This window comes from Pelmatolapia mariae, linkage group LG22 (assembly GCF_036321145.2).
Source record: "Pelmatolapia mariae isolate MD_Pm_ZW linkage group LG22, Pm_UMD_F_2, whole genome shotgun sequence".
NCBI lineage: Eukaryota > Metazoa > Chordata > Actinopteri > Cichliformes > Cichlidae > Pelmatolapia > Pelmatolapia mariae.
The window spans coordinates 15,632,971-15,659,911 of NC_086245.2; the positions used below are offsets into that span (position 1 = coordinate 15,632,971).

The 26,941-nt window shown below is 40.0% G+C and overlaps 1 protein-coding gene across 3 annotated transcripts in view; it reads left to right on the top strand.

Moving 5' to 3' along the window:
• Window positions 1-26,941, top strand: part of trps1 (trichorhinophalangeal syndrome I) — a 114,284-nt gene that overhangs the window by 11,084 nt on the left and 76,259 nt on the right. For all 3 annotated transcript variants that reach the window (XM_065470765.1, XM_065470766.1, XM_065470767.1), the window contains exon 2: window positions 8,049-8,574. In XM_065470765.1, coding sequence (XP_065326837.1) covers window positions 8,562-8,574 — 13 coding nt within the window. In that variant the 5' untranslated portion in view covers window positions 8,049-8,561. The remainder of the gene's footprint in view (window positions 1-8,048; window positions 8,575-26,941) is intronic.

Sequence of the window (26,941 nt, forward strand, 5' to 3'; positions counted from 1 at the left end):
CTCGCCTCCACTCTCTCTTTCGCTCTTTTTCTCCCCTCCCTTTTGCTCTTTTAGAAAAGTCAGTGAGTCAGTGAATGATCAGATTCCCATGTGCCACATAAAAAAAATGTCAGTTTAATGTGTGAACTACCTTCTTTGGGAGGAGGTTTACAAAATCAGGATGAATGTTGCGCGATGAGAGATTTGTAATCTCTTCAAGTGGCCACTCCCTTCGCTGCTATGTATTCTTTCAGTTAACACCTGTGTAAAACTTGCTCTTTCTGATACTTGATATCCATTTTATATGTCAGATTACCCAACACCCCAGTTTTTTTGTCTGTTCTACATTATGATAAAGATTTTTAGTTTTTAAATAATAAAAATGTACCTTATCTTTAGAGGTACGTAAATCAGCTTAAACACTGAAGCCATGTTATAAAGGTTAAGATAAAACAAAGTTCTCTTGATTTGTTTCCTAAATATATTCTTGTTGCAGTCGAGTGGATTTACACTGTGGACTGACAACTTCACTTAAAATATACGTATAAGATGATAAAGCAAGGAGTTACAGAGATTTAAAATGTCCCTTCTGAATAACACTTAGGAAGGAGGCAACTGTGACAGTGTCTGATTTACAGATTATTATGGAGGAGATAGAGAAAGCAAAGAGAATTGAGAAAACCAGCATGTGGACTAGGAGGTGATAGAACAGCGGAGAGAAGTTAGGAGCATTGCAATGATGTTTAAACTCATTAGAGATCATCTTTGAAGATGTGTCGAATATCGGCACCACAGGAAAGTACAGCCATTTGTGCACTGAGTCCTTTTGGATAGATTCTGATAAATGATGAGAAAAGTCTTTGCCCGTTGTACATTAACCTCCCTGCTGTACTAGTTGGTTTGGGTTACCTGTTTGGGGTCACACCTGTTGTGGTTAAAGAATCTGTCTGTAGCATTTTTCATGCTTTAAAACAGATGGTAACATAACTTAATAATGTCATCGTAAATGTTGTCTTTTATAGTCTGTTAGAGCTCAGTCATACAGGCCTAGAAAACAGTCAGCAACCCACGGTTGACAGGGAAAATTGTATACTCCCGGTGCTGGCTCCTGGGTGCGATGCCAAAAACCTCCTTGGGATTGCTTTGGTCGCTAGCAGATTGCTGCCATTTGCAAATTTTCATCCAACAACCTGCCAAAGATTGGTGAAACTTGAAAAAGTGTGACGCTAACGGGAAATGTTTGCCTTTAAAAGTGCCTTGCCATTTGCGGGCGAGTTTCAAAAAGCACAGATTTTACTTTGAAGGCAAACGGTCTCCATTTCCATTTTGTGTTGCACTTTTCACAGTGACACCATTGTTCCTAGACTAGTTAGCAACTGTTTGCAGACATGTCAGGATTTTTCACACAAACTACTGCCACTGTGGCAATATGTGAGTGACTAAAGCAATCCCAAGGAGGTTTTTGTGTAGCACTGCGTACCACTTTGCGACCTGTTTCAAGTAGCGACTGTCAGCAACCGCTTGCTAGCCTTGGGGATATCCATCTTTTTCCCTTGCAACACATTGTTGCCAGAGGGCTGCCAACCGTCCTGTAGGCCTGTGTGATTTTCTTTGTCAAGGGTGGAATTTTCTGTGACAATTATAGCAATGATATGTTTGTGCTATGTCCTGAGTGTCTATGTCAGTGCCAATCTTCTGCTCCACCATAGCGCCACCAGTAAGAGGCACTAGCTAATATTATCTTGGAAAGCCCATTAATCTTGCTGTCAGCATAAACAAGTAATACAGGCTTCAAAACAAACTCCACATAAGGTAAAAGAAAATTATAATTTTTTTCAAATAGTACTTTGTGATCGAGAGCATTGGCAAGGAAAGGATGTGGCTTAGCCAGTTAGCAATTTATGCCTGTTTGTAGGTAAGCTGACATTAGAAAACACTCAAAATAAAGTCAGTTTTAAACAGTGAAGTCTGTTTGTTCAAACTGGAATTTTACCAAAATTTGGGAAAAACTAGGAACCTTTGCTTTGGGGATCAATACAGAATCTATAGCTTGTGTCAGCTAATACTAGCTTGCTTTTAATATATTTGAGCAGTCATGCACATTAACAGAACTGGTCTGATTGCTCATTTGGCTTATAGGTTTGTATTTATCATTGTCCTTCAGACCGATTCCACCTCAAACACATTGCACGACCAGGGACAACTGCAGTTTTTCAGTGATAACAACAGTTTACTAGAGTTTATGCAGATAACTTTAATGTGACTAAATTGATAATGATCAGCTGAGTTGATTTATGCGTTGTGAGGAAAAGACAGTAAAAAGAGAGGCACTCTTATTAGTATGTTTAAAAATTTTACCAAGTGCTTTTTAAATGTGGTTTGCTGAATCTGAATTGTTAACCTCAGCTATGTAAGGCGGTGATATGACTCTAAGGCAGTACGTCACTTTTTCTATCTCTTTGCAAATGAACACTGCATCACTGAAAATGTAACCTTGCTGCAGTCTAAGAAAATGAAAGATGCTTTGGCCTTCAGTGGAGATCAGATTTGCACCATCATACACGCATGATATCAAAGGTAAGTTAATACAGTATCTCTTAGGCACTAGTAATATCTTTGATTGAGACACTGAAAAAAGAATCATTAAAGATGTTTTTACTGCAGTGAAAATTATCCCGTATAAAAATTACAGCAAGCCATTATGAGAAGTTGATTATACTTGTTTTTGAGATTTGATTAAAGCCCTTTTTTTCTTTTAATTGAGCCCAGCCCTGGATTGACATCACTGACAGTCTTCCAGTCTTGCTTCCCGATACTGCTCAATGGAGAAACGCTGCTTCACTTGGCCAGCTTGTAGATAGAAGGGCTCTGGAAAGGAATATAATGTCAACATTGTGGGTTGAAAATGTTCCGTTGTGTGTACGTGTGTGCGTCTTAAGTTTGTCCAGACATTTTTCCCGGCCGCTTGCAGGAAACGTCCGATTCTCCAGCAGTGGAAATTGTGTGTGTGTGTGTGTGTGTGGTTGTCTTTGTGTGCATGTGTGTGTATTCCTGAGAGACGGAGTGTTGAATAGCGAATGTGGCGCAGTGCGCGCATGATCTAGTGTATTTGCCTGTTTCAGTTTGTGGATGTGAGTGTGTATGACTGATGTAATGTTTGAGCTTACCCAGACAGACAAACCAAACCAAGGCACGCACACACACAAACACAAGCATGCATGGGTGTGTGCGTGTACTTAAAATCATCAGATACGTCTGGCAGACTTCGGCAGGCTCGTGGAATGCATGTGTGTAATGCGTGTGTGTTTCTGGCAGAGCTGTAGTTTGTTTTCCGTATTTTGGGGGAAAAGACAGCTAGGCAAGAGTCAACAATCAACTTGTTGATTTATGCAGCTACTAGTTCCTTCCATTACGCCTACAACTACCACTGAAGCAGAGTTTGTTCTCCATTATTTTTGATGTATGAGAGTCTTAGCTGTGGAGAGCAAGGTCAGAATCAACAGTCCCCTGTTGATTTATGCATCTCCCGGTTTCCTGCTACTATCGTACATCAAGGCGGGACATTAGCACCGTCCACGAGGCAAATGTGGATACTCATTTGACTGTGGTTGGTAAGTTTGTCTCCTCTACCAGCCACAAATGCAGTTAACTAGTAATTAGTTGGGCTTTCTCTTTTCTTGTTTTCTAAGATGTAGCAGATTAATTTGCTCAGCAGTTTCAAAACCACTTGTAACACTATGTAGTAAAGTATAGTTTTCTTTATATTATTAGTGTTACTGGTGGCAACAGTGATGCTGTTTTAGACTAATTTCCAAACCCCACAGGAAGAAGTGGACTAATATCAGTCCTACAACTGTTTATTTATCCACTCAGGGGGAACCTATGTATCACAGGAAAGTTGTGCTATGTCAGCAACTTGCACGTGCGTATGTGTCAGAGAAAAGTCTAAAAGCTGTGGGTGTTGCATACAGTAATGAATAGGTAAGCCACTCCCTCAGCTTTAACCTCAGCAGCTGAAAGATCTGGTTGATCAAGGTCACTTAGTGGTGTGATTCACAAGAGAGCAGAAGCACTGGCACAGTGTGTTTGCTCGCTTGCCGTGCAGACAGTCAGATCAATGCAAAATGTAGAGCAGAAGTTTTAATTGTGTTCTTTGGTGTGGTTGAACATGTGCATACTTGATAGGATGATGTTCCTATCTATCTATCTATTAACTATTATTTTAGTTAATCTGCCGTCACTTTTCTTGATTTGTTAGTCAATCCACCTAAATATTCAATTCACTGTGGAAAAAAAATCAATTCTCAGATTAGGGAAGGAGGAACCAAGGAATTGGAACGTTTGAATGGTCACACACTCCGATGATCAGCTTATCAGATAATTGACTTTTTCAGCTTTGCTTTTATTTAACAGTGTGAATTATAGTGATCTGCTAGGAACATGGAAATATTCTTTTTGTTACCTTAGACGTAGTCATCAGAACATTGTTTTTGTCATGCATGCCAACACTTCCGAAAAGTGTCTGGCTGTATTTTACCTGATCTTAATGGAGTTCATTTTTTTTTCCGTCAGGACCTTAAGGTTAAGGTTATGTGATGTTCTCCATAGGCCAATCATTGTCTCGTCACTGTATGAGATTGTCTGCACTTTGTATGATCTGCTGTGTTGGGGCATTGACTGCTTTGATTAACACTTGCTTCGTCTCTTCTCCTAATATTAATTTAATTTACGATTTTGGAAGAAGCCAACTTTCTTTGATTGACAAGCTGTTTGCAATCGCTAAACAAATTATTATGAGAATCTCAAGAGTAGTTTAATAGTTTTCTTTGTTTACCTGACATTAAAATTGGAAAGCTCCACAGCCAGCTTTACGGTTTTGCACCTGCTACTCAGTACGTTTTATGCCGCGGATAGAACGGCAAAGCTCTGCGTGCAGCTCTTGCTGCTTTTGCACTGCTTTTTTGGTATGATCTGCAGGGAACCAGCCGGAGAGCACTGAATCATAGTAAACCTTATTTGCATACAGTGCCTGCTTGTACATCGTTGATGCTTAAACCAAACAGGGGGACGATAATTCCATGACATCTGAAAAGACTGATAACTACCTGTCAGCACAGTTTGTCTGTATTGATCCAAGATAACGATTTTACTAGTACATAGAAAGATCTTAAGTTACTGTATTTAAAGTCCTAACAGCAAAAATGACCACAATAATCCATTTCAGCTGGAACGGTTGAGTTGAGCTGAATATCAAACAATGTACTCTCTGTGCTCTAATTGGTGAAACATGGAGCATAACTCTGTCTACATAAGATCTGAAAAGGCAACAAGACACATCAAAACGGCCCTTCAAAGACAATTATTTTCCTTGGGACAGCAGAGGGAAAAAAATCGCCGAAAGATGAGGAAGAAACGAGTGTAATTAGTTTGACCACCATGTCATTTGAGCCGGCATTAGCAATAACAAATCAGAAAACAATAAAAGATGAGGACAAAGATAAATTGAGGGTCTTGCGTTTCGTGACAAAAATGATTGCAAATGAACTCGAGTGCTATGTTTGTCGTTGTGGATTTACACTAAGTCTGTGCGTCTGTTGGAGGCAGTGAGAGCATGTAACGCGTGTGTGCGTCTGTTTGCATGTGTGTGCGTGCTTCGGAGCGAGCGGAGAGCTGGCGAGTGGGCATGTGTGTGTAATCATGTACGTCAGGCCGTCATGAATGGTGTGTTTGAGACAGAGCGGAGTGTGGAGTTCCTCAGGCTGGACCAAATTGGAAACAGAAAAACAAACATTGCCTAGGAACCCCCGCTTTCCGCCTCCCCCCATCCCCCCCTCGTCTGCTGGCTAGTGGCGCAGTCCAACCTGTCTGGGACAATGTAACAGTCTATGGCCGGACTGGACCACACGCATTCACAAAGTGTGTGTGTATGGGGGGGGTGGGGGGCTGCGGGGGTGAGCGCACAAGGGTTGGGGGGGCTGTAGTGGTGGTTGGGAGGTCGGGGGTATCTCAGCCACAATGACAGTTGGAAAAACAGTCAGAAGAAACACATTAATATGACAGCGAGCTCAGTGATGAATTGATGGGAGAGAGACATGGAACGGAGAGAGGGAGAAAAACGTGAAGTTGATGGACGTGAGCTTGGGAAATGGAAGTTATACTAGAAAAAGAGATGAATGAATGCAAGAAAACAAGAAAAGTCATAGTGGAAGTTAAAAAAAAGAAAGGAAGAAAAAGAAACAGAGAATACAGAGAAAAACACCAAAGAAGCAAAAAACAGTGATTGAGAAAATGAGTAAGCAGGGGCTGACTGAGTCAGAGTTCCACAGGAAAAAGAAATATTTAAAGCTACACTCACTCTTAAGATAAAGAAAGCTTTTCTTTCCCCTTTTCTTTTCCTGTTGTGAGAACTGCTAATGAATAAGTTGATTCTGAGATTTCTTTTTTTCTGCTTTGAAAAGAACATTCGTCCTCTCCGTTATAACGCTGTTATTACATGATGTGGTCGATCATGTAATAACCGGAAGCATGTCTGCTTGATGTGATACTGGAGTTCTCACCTTCTGTTTTTGTTTGTTTGTTGTGTTTGATTTTTTTTTTTTTTTTTTGTGGTGTGGACACTTTCATAAGGTTACCTATGGACAACTTTTTTCCAAGTGCCTACCTGGAAATCATCAACTGTGTTTTTTTCTGAGAAGTTTGTTTTTAATCCTGAAAAACAGCACTGTTTTAAGATGGGAGGGTCTTTAAAATGACTCATAATTTCAGTAATGACTCATAATGTTCTTGGCTTTTATTGCCAGCAATTTTTTTTTCTTGCGAAACAGCAGATATCCATTTTCAGATAATGATAGCCTCCAGTTCTGGTGTGCTAACTTTCTATCTATAGCCCAAACAAAGTTAGATCTGTCTGTGGAAGTGGTCAAGACCGCTGAACAGGTATTGAATCTTTATCCACCGTTGATGCAGGCACCTACAGATACACGCACACACCAGCCAGACTGACCGGAGGAAAACGGTTTATTATAAATACAGACTAACATTTTGATTTGCGGTACGAAGTAGAGAGAGCCGAGATGGATGGAAAGAAGGAGACAGGGTGGCAGAGTGAGAATGAAAAAAAAAAAAAAGAGAGCGGGAGAGGAGTGTTACTGACACAGAGGGTGGGGTTATTTTTGTGGTTGGGGCAACAAAAGGGGGAACTGAGAACTAGAGTGTAACTTGTAACAGTTAGAATTACAGAATGAAGAAAAATAGACTCGTCAGCGGGCACAGCCGCTGGAAATCCAATATGTGATCATTTATTTTATTGATTCCTGGAAGTTATTCATCAATGACGGCCTTGTTGTGATTCATTAAGCAATCACAATTGAAATTGAGCAAATCATACTTGAAGAAGAAGACAGCGAGATGCTGGGTTCTGCTGTTAATTATATCCTTGGGATATTATTAGTGACCTTTTTTTTCCCCAGTAGTTTTGTGCCTGCACAGTTTTTTCTCATTATTTACCTGACTGTTAATGTCCGGGCTGTTTGTTGTGCTTCACGTCCTTCTGTGGTACAAAGAAAATATAATTTGACATGTGCAAAAAAGCAACGAGTTTACAGTTGTCAAACACAGACATGTTTGTTAATTGTAGATTTTGGTTGAAAATTGAACTTTTTTTTCTTAGTTTACGGAAAGCTGACAATGCTTTCACTGTGAAAGAATCACATTTATTATTATTATTATTTTATTTTTTAAATTGTACTGTAAATTACCCGTGGCCCCGACTTTAAAAAGACCTCAAAACTGACTTCACATGTGAAAGGCATTGTCAGCTGTCACATATGGGAAAAGAAAAGAAAAAAACCTCAAACCGGCCGGGGTCTGAGCAGGGCACTGAATGTTTTCTTGGCTATTGTGCACCTTTGATCAACCATTTTAATGTAGACGTCTAAAGTCCAGGCAAAATTGTTTCCTGTAAACGTAAAGTATGGAAAAAATGTCTGAAATCTGGCTCCAGTAGGTTTCATTAACTTCTGCAGCATGTGCCCATTTCTAACAATATTTGTCTTTCTGTCTTTTTGCAGGTTGTTAAGATGATAGTGGACTCTGACAACCATGACTGAGGACCTTAACCAGAATTGAATTACGGAAAAAAAAAAACAAAAAATAAAAATAAAGGACCGGACAGCAAACGTGACAGCTTGCATAACAGCTCTTACGCAGAACACACACTTGATCAAACTCAAAGCTGTAATGGCCAGCTGTTAAGCGTACGAGGGGGGGCAGCAGCCGTGGACTTAAAGTAGCTGATGCGACTTACAGTTGAAGACCTTCACAAGCAAAAGTCAAAGAAGCCGAAGAATTTCAGCGCGGATGCTCACGGACCTGCGAGGAGTTGTGTGGACCTGATTAAGAAATGGAAGGATACTAGCTCTGGTCTGACACCTGGTTTCTGCTTTCCATTACGCTGTGGAGTACAGAAGGCCAGTAGCCGAACTGCGCTGCTGGACGGACCGCTGCGGCGTAGGGTTAAACCGAGCCATTTCATCAGAACCGATGCCAAAGCCAGGAGCCAGCCATGATGTTTATATAACCCGATGATCAGCAGAGGTAGGACATATATGTTTTCACTTTCAATTCCTCAATAGGAAAGTTAACAACTTTAAACTTAATGTTTTTATTGCTGATATTCAGGATTCTGCTGGTTTCTGACCTACATGTTCTGACAAAACTACCGTGAATATTTACAAAGTCAGTTTATCATTTAAACTGACATCACATTTAGTAATTAATGTATATAATACACTTTTTAATTAGACACTAATCTTTAATACAATATTAATACAAATGTTAATGGGATTTTTTTACATTAAATTAAAGTGCTAATAATTGTTTATGAATTATTTTTCATTAGGAATAAAACAATAATTCACTTTTTTCTGCAACATCAGCGTTCATTCCTTGAAAAAAAAACAACTTTTTCTGCAGTAATTCAGAAAGCACAGCAAGTCTTGCTTTAAACTATGAAAGCAAACAATTTCACGAGAAATAAAAAAATAAAAGCTTTAACAGGCATCCGTCGTTCTCAGAGCTCGGCCAGTTTGTGGGTCTGATGTAACCACCTCCAGCCAAAGCGGGTACGGGGGGTAGTTTACTAAGCGACTGCAGATAAAATGGCGTACACGCAGAACAACGAAGTATTATGAAAAACTGCTCTTAGTCATCACTTGTGGAGGAAGTGACTGTGCACGTTGCCTTGAATCGCTCCTCCATACGCTGTGGTATTTAATGTTTGCCTGGTGGCACCCAGTGAGGATGGAAAACTGTTTAAATATCGCTTGAATACTGCGCTGTTTCAAATGATTCCTATGCAGAAATAAAAGTTAAGATTGTTTTTGACATCAAGCAGTGGAGCAATTTACTCATAGCGAAACATTACCTGCTCTTCCAGTAAGCGTCTGCTGCATTCTGGTTCAGTAGACCTCATTAGCAGAGCTCATTAGTTCCTCACACTTTGTAAAGTTTAGAGGGAGCAACTTGATCTACTGTTTGATTGGTTTGCTTCCAAAATATGTAATTGTTACCAGGGATGTCTGTTAACAAGAGGTTTCTGACACAACTGCTTTAATTTCGCTCTTCAGATCCCATAAATACGCTTTCAAACGTCGACTCCAGCACCACCACAGCAAACTATTAGTAATGTTGATTAGTGCCAGGGATCTCCAAGGCTTTACAGAAGCCCACATGCTACATAGAGACCGTTAATGGTGAGCCTGCAATTAGGGGATGGTAACATATGAATAAGAGTGCCTGTTCAATTAAATGCTGAGTTTTGTACAACACCAAAACAGAGTGTTTGAACTGAAAAGGTTACTTTTTCCTTTTGCTATGTGCAGTCATGGATCCTAGAACGTAATGGCACTGCACAGGTTATTGTACTGCAGGAAGTACGTATATTTACAGCTGAGGTTATTATGTAAGCATGTGCAAAAAGCTGCAGTGGTTTGTGGTGTAGCATACATTATAATTATAGCAGTGCCGTATTATTTTATTTCGGTTTAAATACCGTATGTGCCGAACTGTCTGCCTTTATCCAAACGCTCGCAAATCAAGAAATATTTTTCACATACAGTACATACAACCATATTGTTGAATTATGCCATGTAAATAGAGAATTATTGTCGTCTAGATGTGTGTGTATATAGATATATATATATGTGGGCGTGTACATTTGTATGCATTATGACGCTAACATACGGTAATTTAACCGCATTGTATTTTGCCTTATCGGGGCTTTTGTGTTACTAACAAGCTGCAAAAACTGACACGCTTTAAATTTCTGAAGTTATTTATTTCCATTTTTCACCAGCCATCAGCTGTGCTGAGCACACACAGAAACACACAAACAAAGGTGCACAAACAGCTGCTGCATATCCTCCTTTACCTGTGTCACAACGCACGCTGAAGCTCTCGACGTCTGCTTTCTTTCTCTTTCTCTCACACACTCTCGTGCTCTTTCTGCTGTCTCAACAGTTTTTATTGGGAACTGTTTCAACCGTTCAAAACTCTCCAGAGCAAGGTTTCTGAATGATTTGAATGACTTATACATTGAGTTATGTAAGATAAGTTGATTTTTTAGGAAGTGTATGAATCCTCTTTATTTGTATAGCTCAATATATGAGTACTAGCAGCTTTCTTGAAATCTCTTTAAAGTGAATTCCAAGCGGCCTGGAAGGCTAAAAAAACGCAGGTCTTTTTTGGTGAAATGACCCTTTAACTGTAAATGCATGGAGGGTAATTGACTCAGAGACTGCACGATCATTGCAGAGTGTCTTTGAGACTGTCTCTGTACTTTTGGTGTGTCTTTATGAATATCTTTCTACTTAGCTATTTTGCATGCACCATAGTGAATGATAATGGATATGCAAATTTGCGTATGTCCTTTTGCACAGTGTGCGAGCATCTGTGTGTGTGTTAGTATGTTTTTCATTATGCGGTGCGGTGGCTTTGCTTGGTGATGTTATTCAGCAGGGCGGATTACTTTGAGCTGCTTGATGCTTTTAGCTGTGGTCGTGTGTGTGTGTGTCTATTCAACTGTGTGTATGCATGTGCATGATTGCATGCCTTCAAGTGTGTGTATACAAATGTTCTCATAGATGCAGTGGTGTGTGTGCATGTTGGGCTATCTCCTAGTCTTTGATATGTTAGTCACATGTGCCAGTTTTTTTTTTTTTTTTGAGGCTTTAAAAAAACTGAGCAATGTTGAGTAGAGTTAGAGCCATTTGAATTTGATCCTGCACGCAACACGCAGCACAGCGTGCACATATAAAGACTTCTTTTTTTGTTTCTGTGACATAGTAGCCCACAAAAGAGTTTCGCTCCTCTGAGGTGGTGATTCCTGATGTGTTCCTTCCCCATTGTCTGTCAGCAGATCTTTCTCTCTCTTTTTGCGTCACCCTCTTACTGTCTGTGTGTGTCGGCCTCAAACAGCAAAAGTCAGAGCAGAGCCTGGTTTAGAAAACGTTTGAACATCCGCGTGTAAACTACCTGTTGACTGTTGCCAAAATGGGTCAGAAGGTAGCTCAGTGTGTGTGATGATCTCATCTTCTCGCAGCTTTACAGCACGCTCTACCGCTGTTAGTTTTCCACACACATACACACACATTTTTTTTTTTTTCCTTTTCAGTGTTTCCGTGTGCGTATGTGTGTGTAGGACGTCGAGACATACCCATTCATCAATAAGTAGAGAGGGCATTAAACCTTTATCTTCTCACAAAGACGTACATGGACAAACTCATGCACACAAGTCTTTTTCTTTGTCCCTGACATCCCAACTAACAATTCATTCTAATAGATTCCAATTAAGACTTATTATTTAGCCAGGCAAAGATTAATAAAGGAGGTGTCACCAGGTGTCATTGCTATTAATGGCTTAATTTGTCAGTTTGTTAATGATCGACTACTTTAAAGGACACCGAATCAATCAAAGATCAGGGTGACAGATGTGTGTTAATTCTTTGCATAAGTCTGTTTTATCTCAATTATGGGTCTGTTTGCATGCTTGCAGTAACTCTGTTTGTAACTACATTGAGAAAGCAGACCTGATTGCATTGTCACACTGAATAATTATCTTTTTATGGTGCAGCTGTTTTGACCTGTTTATTCTGAGTTTGCTTTCTAAGCAATCAAAGTACAAGGCAGGACATAGTTGGCCAATAATAGTTGCTGTTTAGGAATTGATTGCATTGTCTGTAATATATTGATAAAACTTGACCAACAGTGTACTGTATATTGGCAGTTAGTTTATAAATGTAGCATTTGGTTTACAAAAAATTCTCCAATGGCTCTTAAGATGGTTCATTAGCTTATATAACTGTGCCCAGAGCTGTCCATACTACCGCATTGCAGCCCAGATGCCAGCAGGCTTGCAACCCCTATAAGCCTGGTTAACATTTGGATCGAGATGGCATATCGTATATCTTACGACATAGACTGATGCTGGAACAATTTGATGGCTTGAAGAAATGTTATCATTAATGCAGGCACGCACGGTACAGTTCATGTTTGTTTCTCCTCGTATCCAAATTGTTTGGAGGGTCAGATTTACACAGCAAAACCTGACTAGCATTCGGTGCTTGGTGCGCTCATTTTCCAAAGCCTTTCTAGGAGGAAAAAAATTCGATTAATCAGATTAAGAACGGTAACTAGGCAAAGCAGGGGCAGTGGACCCAACCTAGTTTTCAAAGCTTGTACCAATTCATCTTCCTCTCAGTCTGCTTCTGTGTTTGTTGGAGAGACTGAGTTGAAATCCATTAATCAGATTTTGTTAGCAACTGACCACATAGCCAGAAGTAGATCAGACCCCTACCAACAGTTTTGTGTGTGTGTGTGTGTGTGTGAGAGAGAGAGTTGTGCTACTTCAACTGAAGCACTTACAAGTAACTGTTGCATACACGTAAGATGTTAGTGCGCATGTAAAAGATGTGAGATCATTCAGTTAAAATGTACAATTTATTCTTTTTATATCCAACCAAGTGTGTGATTAGATGAGACTCCCATACAGTTAATTTATGCTGATTCGAAAACTGGTTAAATTGGACTCAGACATACAAACAGACTTGCCTTAGTGTGGTAAATGGAGTTTTTGCTAATCACTAACATGCTACTTAGTATTTATCAAAAGGTTCCCTCCAGTTTCTCTATATATTTATGTGTGTGCAAGTTTGTCTGTGCAAAACTCTATCTGGATTCACAATACTTACCTACACATAAGGATGTTTGCATGTGTGTGTCATACTTCTTTGTGTGCATATAAGTTACATGTACGCTTTGGTCTGGGTGTGCACAGATGTGAGTGCATGTTTTTTGTTGGGTTTGCCTAAAACTTGTGCTGGATCCAAGTGAACAAGTGTTAACAAGCTCTGTGCAGACTGTATTTATTTAATCCATATGCTGGTGAACTATACAGCTGCGTGCTGCCCCAGTATGTCTGGAAGGAAAAACGTCTTTGCAGTTGCAGCCTTGACGGAGTTGCAGAAAGTTTGAAGTCAACTTGAATGAAGTTTCTCCCCCAAAATACTGCATACTGTCATTTTTTTCTGTAGTCAAATGTTGGTGATATTCAGTTTTTTCCACCCATGTATTAGTCGTAGGAATGCTGTGCCTTTACTGGCATCGCTTGTAAATGTTTTATCACCGCAGTGCACTGTAGCAGCTTTGACCCATTCATTTATATAACATGACATCGTATTGGAAGTTTGGACAAAATTAACGACCACACTCGTTTTTTTAATACGGAGTTGATTTTGTGAATTACATCAAATTTTCAACTGTTGACAGACTCTGTAGAGAGTCCACTGATGAGGAACAACAAAGGGGAAGACAGAAGCTCAGGCTGCTGCTGATAGTACTCCTGCCAGGCCGGCAGCACCAGAACCCTTACCCAGGACGATAAAGACAGAGTTGCTGGGAGCTGACAGGCCAGTTGCTGGTGGTGATGCTAAAACTAGCAGCCAGCACAGCCATCCAAAGGAGCCAGGGTGCCTGGCAGCAGCAGAACAAGTTGCCAGAACAATAAAAACAGAGTAGCTGGGGGCTGACAGATAGTTCCAAACTGTAGTTTTTTCAGGTGCTCACTGAAGCCAAATGCAACCCAGACAGTCACCACGATGCAATGAGTTTCACAGCACACGGCTGTGTTTGTTTGACTGGAATGCCAGTGCAAGTGGTGAGGGACTGCTTGCTGTTGTCTGGAACAATGCAGGAGCAAAATTGTCATTAAAGATAAACTGACTAAAGCCACTTTCAACCTCAAATCCTTTTTTTTAATACTATCTTGATGGCATCTGAACATGATGCTTTGTGACTAAAAAAGCACCCCAGACACCTTTTTATGTTCTGATAACATTTATGTGTCATTTACAACACAAGTCTGAATTTTGTTCTGTGTGACAAAATTACAACTGTGCAGTGGCTCTCACTTGTGTTGCCCCCCCCAAAAAAGTGGACAATGTCAAGTAAGATTAAATGAGATTAAGACATTTGAGATTAAGACATGATGCATTATCTCGTTTCCTTAATCCAGAAGACAGAGTGCTCTCATGAAGCCTGTATAGCATCGACAACGGCAGCTGTCAATCACTGCAGAGCACACAGACTGATGCACACACATAGTCCTTACTCATAGTGACAATGCTAGAGAGAACTAAACGTGTAAAGGTGTGGTTTAAATCAGCTGCAGGAACTTTTCAGGAACTTTTATGGGTCTAACATGGCATTTCTAAAAACATTACAACGTGGGGTATCCTAGATTTGCTAGTTTATGTCGAGCAGTGCTTTGTTGATTATTACTTATGCAAGACATACTTGCCTTATGCTTAAACAGCCTCTGCATTGCTTTAGTTTTGGTGTCTTTGGGGGTGGCTTTTTAAGTATTTTCATGCCAAATCTCTTGTTTTTTTTGACAAAGTAGGTTTGACATTGCTTCTGTTCAGCTGGAAACACAAAGCTGTTAATAGCAGTTAATGGTATTACTTAGCAATAAACAATCACAGGATAAAATAGCAAATGACTAAGAATGAAAATAATTGTGACAGTAATGTTTGTAACCCTAACTTTTGCATTATGGAAACGTTTCTTTATTATGTGCAGTTTCTTCCCCATTAGTATGAAAGGAAGTTTCCCTCTGAGTGAGATGACTCAGTGCTCTCTTTCTCGGCATCGCGCATTACAGAAGTCACTTTTTCAGTCTTAACAAATCAATGCTGAGTAAGTGGAGCTGAAAAATTGGACATTCTTGTCTCCAGCTGCTTTGAGTCCATCGGATACATTTGACTGCAATAACAAACACTGTTAAATTTGACTCTTCAATCCTTACAGTGCCAATTGTCTGAAATGAAAGATGAAAAGTGCCAAATTTTAAGAATAGTGGAGAACCTGCTGCGTCTTTGATTACACGAGAGAAAAAGGGAACTAGAGAGACTGGCAGAAAAGTGGATTTAACGACTGTGAGAGAAAACAAAACTGTGACCTAGAGGATATGTGGGAAGATTTTTTAAGTAGAGTAAGCTAATGGAAACGGTAAGCAAGACTTACTGAAACAGAAATAAAGCTACGACGATACACAACTGAATACATCACAATTACAACTTTTTTTAAAATAAAGATTTCAAGGCTTCACCGTCAGGTTTTTATAGTAAAATAAAAATAAAAACAAGTAAAATATCAGCCTTTTTATTAGCTTGTATAATTGGTCGAGCTCCATCCTGGTGTACTAAGGAGATCCAGCTTTTCGGAGACATCTGCCCCAGCTCCTTAACCGAGTAGATTTACAACCACCGCTGTTGGAATATTAAGCTGAATACCTACGTTTGGAGTGAGGAAAATAACTAACCTCTCTAATGGATAAGTGCCCTAGAATGCCTAATGCTAAGCCCCGGTGTGTGTGTGTGTGTGAGTGTGTGCGTGTGTGTGGTAATCGCCATAGCAGGTTCTTGCCATTAGTGCACTGCTGAACAAGGCAGCAATTCATTCAGCAGATTTAACTGTCTGGTGTTTGCATGTGTATGTGTGTGTGTTTGAAAGAGAGAGAGCGAGAGGGAAAATCTATGAGCCTGTGTGTGTGTGTGTGGTAGGTTTCTAAGTGTAGAATGTGTGTTGTTTTTAGAGAATTGTTTCCGTGCGCCTGTCTGCACCATATGGTCCAATGTGGAAAAAAGGCCCCTTTAGGGGTCTGTGCGTATGGGAATATGTATGGGAGTGTGCATGTGTGTATGTGAGTGAGAGAGAGATAGAGGGAGAGCGAGCGAGGGTATGTGTGTTTGTGCGCATGAACGTGTGTACAACGGTCTGGTCTGCCCAGAGTGAAGCTGTAAAAACAAAAACGTCTTGAGAAAAGAGAGAAAAAAAAAGTCTACATAGGAGCAGTGATGTCAGCTACTACCCCTTTTCCTCCGACTCACACACACATACATGCGTATTCACTGCACTTCCTTTTTCATCTCTCATAAATTACAACATTTGCCTTTTTTTCCTCTTTCGCATTAGCTATATTAGAAATTGTCAAAACGAATGTTTTTTTTTTTCCTTAACTCTAATGATCGCTTTCTATTTTTCTCCAATTATTACTTTCTTTCCAGCAATTGTGTTTTGCCGCTCTCATGGGGGATAGAGCTGAGGGGGGAGGGTTATTGTTTTCTCAAATTGGTGAAAATAATCACTTTAATTTTTTCTCCAGTAATCACTTTCTTCTCTCCTCTTGTTTTTCATTTATCCTTTTTTTGTTTTTCGTTTGCCGTTTATTTTGTCTAATTGCCGTAAACCTCGAGGCTGTGGTAATGACTTCTGAGGTTAACGAGCTTCTGCTAACAATCACTCACTCGCTTGCGCAGCCACACACTTGTGTAACCAAACACAAACTCTCAAGCAAGCACAATACGTACATTTAGATCACATATATATGTGAAAATGGACTTGTTCCTTCGAGGATTCGCACACCGAAGCGCGCCCGCTCAAACCCTCATCTGCAGCAGCCTTTCACAAAATGTGCATGCTTTGATATTATGGTAAAGAAACATGTCATGTTTGATTCATGAAGTTCTTTACAGCTTCGGTTCGAGTGTTGGATCCAAAGTTACAGTGAATTTGTAAGCAAAAAGGCTAATTAGTCTAAGGGGCCATGTTTCAATAAATAATTTTCGTTGGGTTTTTGTCAGATGTGTTGAGAAATGCTCATATAGCACTGTCTCTAAGTAGAAAAGTTGGGAAATTAAAGAGAAACTCCCAACGTTTCTGATGCGAAGCTGTTTGAAGAATTTGTTCGCTATCTGAAGGTGTCTGTTGTTATTGCTTTTCTCACTCACATGAAAGATGCCGACATGCCTGCAAACACTCACCAACTATTCACCAAGTGGTAGTGGACTGGTTCTCATCTAACGCTTTATTAGTCTATTTGGGCACACAAAGCACTTTATAGAACATGCCTCATTCACTTATGTGTATAAGCACTTTTCCCTATGCTGAAGTGCTCTCTATTCAACATTTGTAGTCCGAGGAACACATCAGAGAGCAACTTGGGGTTCACCATCTTGCCCAAGATGTAGACTACAAAGGCTGTTGAAATGTAACTATGGGCAACCACAGCAATCTACTAGCAACCAAAGCAAACCATATACCTCTTCATTTCTGTATACTAATTTTATCTAGCGATGGCCAGCAACCTCTATTGACCACTCACCAACCAGCTGCGGAAACGAAAATTTTCCCTGTTGACGATGGTTGCTAGAGAGCCAGCGACCCGTCTCGAGACCTGTGTGACTCACTCAATATTAGGTCACTATTAAGTCTCATAGCTTAAAATTTAGATTGACGGCAAAAAACGATAGTTTCCCCTCTCTGATGAGTGAAACTGCTGAGGTTAATTGCTGTTTATGTGGCTTTTCAGTCATTATGTCATTGCAGTAGTTTCTAAAAATGTCTATAAAATAATCAAAGTTCTTTTTGGATATTTTTTAAGCGTTTGTTGCATTATGCCTATACAGAAACCTCTTCTGTAAAAGAAACGTGCCTATACTCCTGTTTGCCCGGACACTCCAGCGTTGCTTCTGTACTATTTTACCTATGAATATGAAGCCTTGAATTGAACAGGCTACACAGGTGCTAATGCATCCCGGTCAGTTTTTCAAAACTTCTTTCACTTTCAGCAGCAGATTAAACAGTTTGGATGCTTTGAGATGTGAAATTCCACCAAGTCTTCTTGATGACTGGAATCCAACTTGAGTCTCAACTGCAGTCTGCTAGTTCTCCTGGTGTGAACTCTGCTTTAATCTTCCTTTCTCTCTCTTTCTTGCTCTCTCTGGTATCTTGATATGGTCTGTGTTCTGCAGTGACTTCTAAACATTTACATTTCTGCTTTTAAGTGCTGTTTATATATGGCTCTTATCTGCTATCATGCACACAACACACGCGCAGACACACATTCAGACAGGGACAGACACTGAATCAAATCTTTAGTCGTCCTGACAGCAACACTGTTGCTATGTCCATAATAGGACAGGAGGAGAGAGAAAGAGGAAGGCAGTAAGAGAAAAGAGTGCCACATAGACAGAAAGAGGGGGAGGCAGATAATTTGCCACCAGAGTGTTTTGTGGTGAGGTGAGGCGTGGAACTGGTGACTTTAGCTCACAGGCTTTTTTGTGATACTCCAGTGATCCCCAGTAGTGAAATCGTCTCTTTTCATCTCCCCCTGTAGATTGCAACCTCCGCTACAGAACAGCACCCCTGGGACTGGTAGGCATTTGGTGTCTTGCTCAAGGACACTTTAGCAGGTTGGATTTTCACAGTCACGAGGGAGATAACTTAGCCTTCTGGTTGAAGGATGCTTTACTCTTGAGTCACTCTGCCACCCTTCCCCGCTACCCTTGGCTTGTATGCTTGAACGCTGCCCTATCTTGATAAACTCTTGACAAATTTCCAGCATGGAAAAAAACACCTTTGGGACCAGTGGCTCCACCCTGTGCTGCACTCAGCAGGGACGGATTGAAAAGGACTGCACGCTGTTACTGCACAGCTTAGAATTTTAAAGCAGGAATTCTCAAAATTTCAGAAAACCAAATGGATCGATATGATAAAAAGCTTTTAAAAAATTTGACTTATTATGCTTTTCTCTTAATTCCCGGCTTAACGGTGGAAGCTTATATTAAAGGTAGCCAAGGTTTCAAATAATGAGTTTAGCATATGTGCAAGGGGCCCCTCGGGTTTCACACTGCTCTAAATGAAAGGATACAGACAGTTTTTTTTCTACTCTTGCCTCTGTATGAAGTCAAAGACAGTGGATATCCCTGATATGGTCAACTCAGCACACATCTCTGCCTACTAGCACAGAAGCTTGACATGCCTGCTTCTGTCTATGATGGTAGAATAACGAATAGAAGCAGAGCTAAGGCCTCAGTCACACACGCTGGTCAATGACCCTGTCACTAGGAAAAATTATGTATTCCCTGACCAGTTGGCAAGTTTTTGCTGTTTAGCAAATTGCCATTGGCGTGGAAGATACTCACTTGTCTGCAAACAGTTCTTAACTAACCACTGAAAGGTAGTGAAACATGAAAAAGTGTGTAAGTTGTGCCATTTCGCTTCCAGTTTGCGTCACACCTTTTAAGCTTTCAATACTGTTAGCGAGCAGTTAATGAGTGTTTGCAGACAAGTTGGCATCTTCCTTACAAACGTCTAGCAACAGCAGCACCCTACTTTCAGTGCAGCATTGTTTACTTCTTTGCAACCAATTTTACCAACAGTAAGAATCCTCTTAAAACCACACACAACTACTCAGGGAAATAGTAATTTTTTTTCCTAGCATCTAGTTTTTTGCCAGTTTATATAGTACAATCTAGTCATATAGTCTATAGGTCTGTTTTCCTGAGGCCTAAAACAGCTTTGCATTTCAGGATTATTTTGATCTGACAATCATACAAAGCTACTCTTAAAACAAAAGGAAATGAGCACAGTGTAAGCACTTTAAACAGTTTTGATTGATAATATTCCAAGTCAGAGTTATTTGACATTTAGAAGACAGAACATTACACACAAGTTTGCAAGGACCAGATTTATTCTGCTGTTCTTTGTTGGAATTCCTACATTGGGAACCATTGTTTTAAAGTTTTCAGTTTCTAACATAACTTGAAGTAGGTCAAAGAGTACATGCCAGTTTCTGAAGCATAGCTCACAGCTGATCCCGATCCCCCAACCCCTCCCGTTAAACTCAGACAAGAGAAAAGACAATTTTATTACAGGGATCAGTTGAGTATCACATCACACAAGACTCCTTTTCATGTGATCATCTAGTGACACACTGTCACATGGCTAGAAATTGACAGCGTAGTTTTTTTGGTGTTTTTTTAAGTCTTTTTTTTTTTGGAGGATAGTTGAATTTATTGCTTCAGGGAGATGTGCCGTGAATCGCGGGATGATAAGGAAAGGCTTGCGGAGAAGGAGAGGGAATGATCGAAAGCCTCGTTAGATAGGAATAATGTAATGCACACATAGAGGGGGTGAGAGAGAGAGAAAGAGAGGGAGAGAGGAAATGACACATAGGTGGAAAGAATCTTATCCCTGCTTCTGTCTCATGCTGGCTTTCTTTTCTTGCACACACACACACACGCCATAATTGAACACTAATTGAACACATCTTATCTGCGTATCTGTCCAAAGAGGTTCAGAGTAAAAGGTTGTGTGTGTGTGTGTGTATTTGCACATGTGCGTGTGCAGTCTGATTCTTATCAAACTGTTTTACTCAGAGCTGCTTTTAAGGCAATGAATTCGCATTTCATCCTCTTTCTGGTTCCCTGTCTCTTCCTTTTCAGGCTGTCTTTCTAAAGCTCTCTTTCTCAGTCTCCCTACCATTTTTTTTCTAACGTCAGTAGGTCTTCTCATCAGAAGGTCATCTTACAAAATACAAGTTGATTAGTCTTAGGAGGTGCAAGGATCTGATGTCAGAGACCTTCAGATCAGCTGCCAAACAGCCTTGTAATTTATTTTTTGGGTTAATCAACCCCAGAGGATAAACAATTGTGAATGGCAAAGCATTTGCAGCGATTTCAGCTTTGCATGCCTTCACTTTTTTGAGTCCTTGCCAGACTTGTGGTTTGTTATGTTTGACTCATGCATAACTGGGACGAAATGGCGCAAGTACAAATATTAAATGCTGACAACAGGTAATATTGAGAGCAAGTTAGCTAAAAGGTGCAGATAGAGGGTAACAGATAGCTGTTCGGCTTGCCAATTTCCCTGATACTACCAATGTGTATTTGATAATTTTATACCTGTTGTGTTGCTCCAGGTCTATGGGACAGTCTTTAACATCGGGAGAACAGCTTACGCTGCCAACTGTAGTAAAAATTGAACATATTAAAAAATAAAAGGAAGAGATTTTCAGCAGCACACCAAGGGTACGCCATTTTTTTAATGCCATTCATCAGCGGCATAGATCAGAGAGATTAGAGAGGAGAACAAAAAGAGACGAAAAGAAGGGAAGACAGAGGGAGGGGCTGGGTATAAAATAAGAGATGAAAGGATTTAGGGTGTAGTATCAGCTAGATAGGTTTAAGCGCTGAACTCTTCGCTTGGTGCGCGTCCATGCTTGTATTTGTGTGTATGCATGTGGAATTTTTTAAGGGTGTACCAGCAGTTAGATGGGTGTGAGAACTAAACATTACATACCTGTGCTCTTATTACTGATCCACCCGAATCTCTTGTAAATCTCTGACCTATTTAAGGTGTCCTGATCTAGTTGAGAACACACGACCTCAACACACACGCAAAAGAGGCTGATAAGTTCTGGCAGAACAGGTAGGATAGGGTGTGTTAAGCTCTTCTTTTTCAAATGTGATCATGTCATTAGTTTGAGGCCTGGCGAGCTGATAGCTAAACCGCGTTGGAATCACGCCCTCAGAAAACAGGCCTCCCTTGTTGAATTCTGACAGTGTTTTGTAATCACGGGTAGAGTTTGCTCAATGCTGTAGGTGACAAAATATGTCTTCTTGGAGTTTGGGTATTGTAGCTGACAGCCATTGCATACTGCTGTCTTTTGTAGTCACTTTAATTGACATGCAAAATAAATGCACAGGAATATTGAAAGTTTACCTCGTAGCCTCTCCTTTTTTATGCCAGATGTCAGAATGATCAGAGCCCTGTATCCGTTCACAGTGCAAGTTTCTAAATGGCAAACATATTTTAGACAAGACCGAGCGTAATGCTGTATTTACCCTCAGGTCCAGAATATGATGAAAACCCGCCTAAGGTCAGAGTGAATTTCCTTAGCAGGTGTTTACAGGAGGCTCTGTTTACATTCACTTCTTTCTCTCTCTTTTTTTTCTACATAACTTATTATCCAAAGTGCATTGCAGGTGGGATGCTGGCGCCAGCTCCACAATACACGATTAATGGTCGATACCATTCTGTCGATATTGCAGCCAGAGGACTTGAGTCAAGACGACCCTCCTGGAATAATCGCCACCTTCATCCCGCTCACAAAGCCTCTGCTTCACCCTCCTCCATAAAATCATCCAGAGCACGCTGAGACAGATAATCACAGTTGATCGATTTCAGTTTATCATGTTGAGAATGCAGAATTAGATCAAATCGGGTCAGCGTACATTAGGGTGACGTCCTCGGTATGTATGAGCTGTGCAGTTTGATGTGAAAGCTGGAGTAATAAAGTTGTTCTAGTTTAACCTGGTATGCTTAGCGGATGCTAGACAGGTTGGAATATGCTGCAGTAGATGTAGGATGTTGGACGTTTAATGCACTGAGTGTTTCCTCTTCACTCACTATGTGTTTATACACCAATCATAAGTTTTTATTGATCTGTGCTCTCTTCCACAGCATGTCTTTTGTCCTGTCTTCCTCCCCTCACCCCCAGCCAGTCGGAGCAGATGGCTGCCCCTCCCTGAGCCTGATTCTGTTGACGGTTTCTTTCTGTTAAAAGGGAGTTTTTCCTTCCCACTGTTGCCAAGTGCTTGATCAAAGGGGGGACTGTTCGATTGTTGGGGTTTTCTCATTATTACTGTAGGGTCTTTACCTTACCAACATAAAGCACCTTAATAAAACCGAATTAAATTGAATAGCAGTTTTAAATTACAAGATATATTTAAACACTTCTCTAACAACATTGAATCATTTCAAAATTTTAAAAGTACTTATCTTAGTTACCCTCAAAATACTGAGAATTCATTATTTCACGTCTTATTTTTTGTTCCACATAATTTTCAAACATGAAATGAAATCTTGTCCGAACATTTAATTTAATACCGAGGAAGACAGTGCTCTTTTCCCTGTGGTGATGTGTAATGATGGTTGAAACTCAGTGCCTATCAGTGGTTTGAGAGAAGTCATCATTTAAATTCATGATTGTGATGGGTTTACTCCACATCTCTCACAGTTTATGTAGGCAACCGCATGACTGCATTGCAATCTATTGACATGCGAGTGAAGTCGCAGCATCACAGTCATAAAAACCGGTCCACTTCATAATGTGCTCTGCTGGTAACGGCTCTTTTAAAATGAAAATAAAGTTCTTTTGCACTGTGATAGGGCGATGGCTAAACACTGATTTCTTTTCTCCTAAAAGCCAAATTTATGATAAATCTAAGTCCATGTTGTGTGTTTATGTGTGTGTGTGTGTATGAGAGAGTGATAGAGCTTTTATCTCAAGCGCTGATGTCGCAACAACCTGCAACTTCCCCTAGCACAGGAAGGCTAACAGTCTGCACATTTGTCTGTGTGTGTCTGTACTCGTTTTACTGATCTTGTGGGGACACAAATCTCTTCACACAGTAAGATTGAGGGGACCACCTCACTTGTGGGGACAACAAGCAAGTCCCCGTGATGTAAAACATTATATTTTAAAAAGTAGACGTGGTTCTATCTTTAGGTTACAAATAGAATTGAGATAAGAGTAGTGTAAAGGTTAGTGTTAGGGTTAAGCAAGTTAGTCATGTTTATTTATATTACTGCCGGGAACACTATATCAACTTAATTTTTGGAAAACTTTACATAACATCAGTTGTGTTCGTGAGTGTGTGTAGTCGTGTGCATGTGTGATGGAGTGTAGCAAGCAAGAACTTCGTGGCTTACAAAAGAAATATCTTAAACTTACATTTATCTTTACATTAACTTATCGTCTGCCTTTTTGTGGCATCCGCTTTAAGATTACATCTCATTTTCTCATATAATCACTGTAGCAGTAAATGTGCAGTTTCGTTTTTATTGTAAAAAAAGTTGTAATTTTGTTTTCACTGATTTTTTTAAAGTAATTTTTCATTCCAGACCAATCGACTCTACTTGTTGAAAAAAGCTGAATGTTTAACTATAGAGCGGGTTTGTGTAGTCATTTCTTTTAGAGCTGTCTACCTTTGCAATTGCTCTGGGCAGGCCAAAAGTCTCGTAATGATGCACTCTTCTTCTGTCTCTATATATCCGTGCGCTTATGTGCATGTGTGTGTATCTGTCAGTTGTGATGCAGGATAGAGGAAATGAAAGCTCAGACTTAGCCCCAAGCCTTTTCAAACTGCCCCAGTGTCTTTTGCATTGGGTTTTTGTCTGTGATTGTGTGTCTCTGTGTTAGTGTCCTTAAAAAAAATAAAGAAAGAATACACTCATGTTGTCTCTTTGTCTCTTTTTGTTAGACTCAAATACTGACATCACACACACACAGTTACATGTCCCTACATGCAATCAAATATGCAGAGATGCACACATAGTGTAAGGAAGTGAATGAATCTCAGTTATAATTGTGAAATAGTGGCCATAGCTGCTACCTCCTTCCTTTTTTTGCTCTTTGCATGGGTGTCATTAACATTTGAACTGTACTTCTACTTTTACTAATACCGCACATCGATCCTCGTTGTTGTAAATGACAGGAACGTGATAGAAAGAACACAGGTTTGCATATAAAGCAACAAAGTGCAACAGCGTTTTTTTTAAGCCTTTAACTAAAGCCGTTCTGCTCCGGGGGGCCTGAAACTGAAACTGTGACTTCCTGGGTGACAGTTAAGATGATGGCACCTCAGACCATTTCGGATAGAATTTATAAATGCACCATTACATAGAGTTGAGTCAGATTACATTACAGTTTAGTCAGTTACTGATTAGAAATCACAGTGACAGTTTGGTAATTAGTGTGTCTATATCAAGCATGTTAACTGGCCTGAATGTAAAAATGAAAGCTAAAACACATGTTTAAATTCCATCATATAGTTTATTACTTTACAAAAAAAAGTACAGCTAATTAGTTTTTGTAGCTAATTTTTTGTATATTTTAAGAGTAAGGTAGTGTAAAGTAATTGAATTATTCACAATGTTACTATATATTAATAAAATCATGATTTCAATTGTAATCTAAACATGTTAATTTTTATATAAATTATATATATATATGTATGTATATATATATATATATATATAATAAATGCATGATATTTATTACAATGAGCTGTAATTTTGTCAACTATATGATATGTTTGGGCTCTAAGCTGACGGCGCAGATAAAGACAACTGGTGCAAAAAAGGCTTACAACGAGCTTGGAAAGTTCAAGTCTATGCATTTCTCTGACTTTATGTGGTGCACTTCGCTCGATGTTTTGACAGGCTGCTCGTGCAGGCCATCCTAACTTGCAAAAGACTTGAGACAACAGGCAGTGTCAGCGCCCATTTCAGTGAAATGTAACCACACTTTTCTGCTTTTAGGTTTGCCAGCTTAAGTGCAGCATGCCTCTTTGTTTGTGTGTGCCAGTACAGCATATGAGAGATAAGCTGCCCCCACCCCTCACACTTTCACAGAAAGAGACCTCTCGTCTGGGTTGGGAATAGCAAAAACGCATCACAAGTCAGAGCTTATCAGAGGTGTTGACTTTAATAATGGTGCCCTTTGTAATACTTACCCAAAGTCTCCCTGTATGTTCTTCATCTATTTCTATCTTTCTGTTTGTACATACAGTGGATGCAATGTTGGGCTCTGTTATATATACTCTACAGGGGATAACATGAGTGCTATATTTGCTTTGTGTGACTTACCTGTATTCACTTTTTACACGTTTATTTGGTGTCCATTTAAACTGACCCATATCCTGTGTGTATGTGTGAGAATGTGTGTAATTTCCTGGTTTGTCCCCCAGCAACCTCTGAGCTATGATCGCAGGAAGATTAGAGGAAGTTGTCGGTTCTCCGCTACACACACACGCGCATACATACCTCTGCCTCCTCCCACGCTTTCACACTTATACAAGAAATGGTAGTGGGGAGTGAATGAAAGGGTGAAGAGCAGCACTCCTTAGCAAACTAAAAGAATGCATTTCATTCATCGGCTGCTCTTAGAAGCCTCGTTAAGGACCCCGGAGAAGTAGAGAAGCTTACAGAAATGTGTGGCCACGTACTTCACATTTCTATTGGTGTTTATGGGTATCACATGACAAAGACCACGACAGGAAAACGTGACAGTCATGTGTCAAAGAACTCATCCCCACAATCGAAATCATTAAGACGCATAAAGTTTACAGCACAACTGCAGGTTTTTTGAAATAAAAAAAAGAAATCTAGCAGCTGATGGCAGGAGAACCCACACCACAGGCATCAAATGCTGCCTTTTAGTGTAGCTTTGGAACAGTGCAGTGGGTCCCCTCGGCGTGGGAAGCCAAACTGTGTTTTTTTGGCTTTTCGACTGCTACATTTGGTGTTTGTTAGATGTGTGTGCCTTCACTGTGTGAAGTTAAACTGTTTCTGATAGTTTCACAGTAAATCAATATCAATATCACTCAATTTTTCTGTCTTTCAAGCAAGCGTAGAAAGCTAGAGTTCCTGCTTTGAAACTTTTGAAACATTTCAAGGGATGCAGCCTAAGTTTTGAGCCTTTCAAATATGCACATTTGTGAGCGCAAGTGAAATAGATATTTGGGCATAAAATATGTATTATTGAGGCAATTCTTGG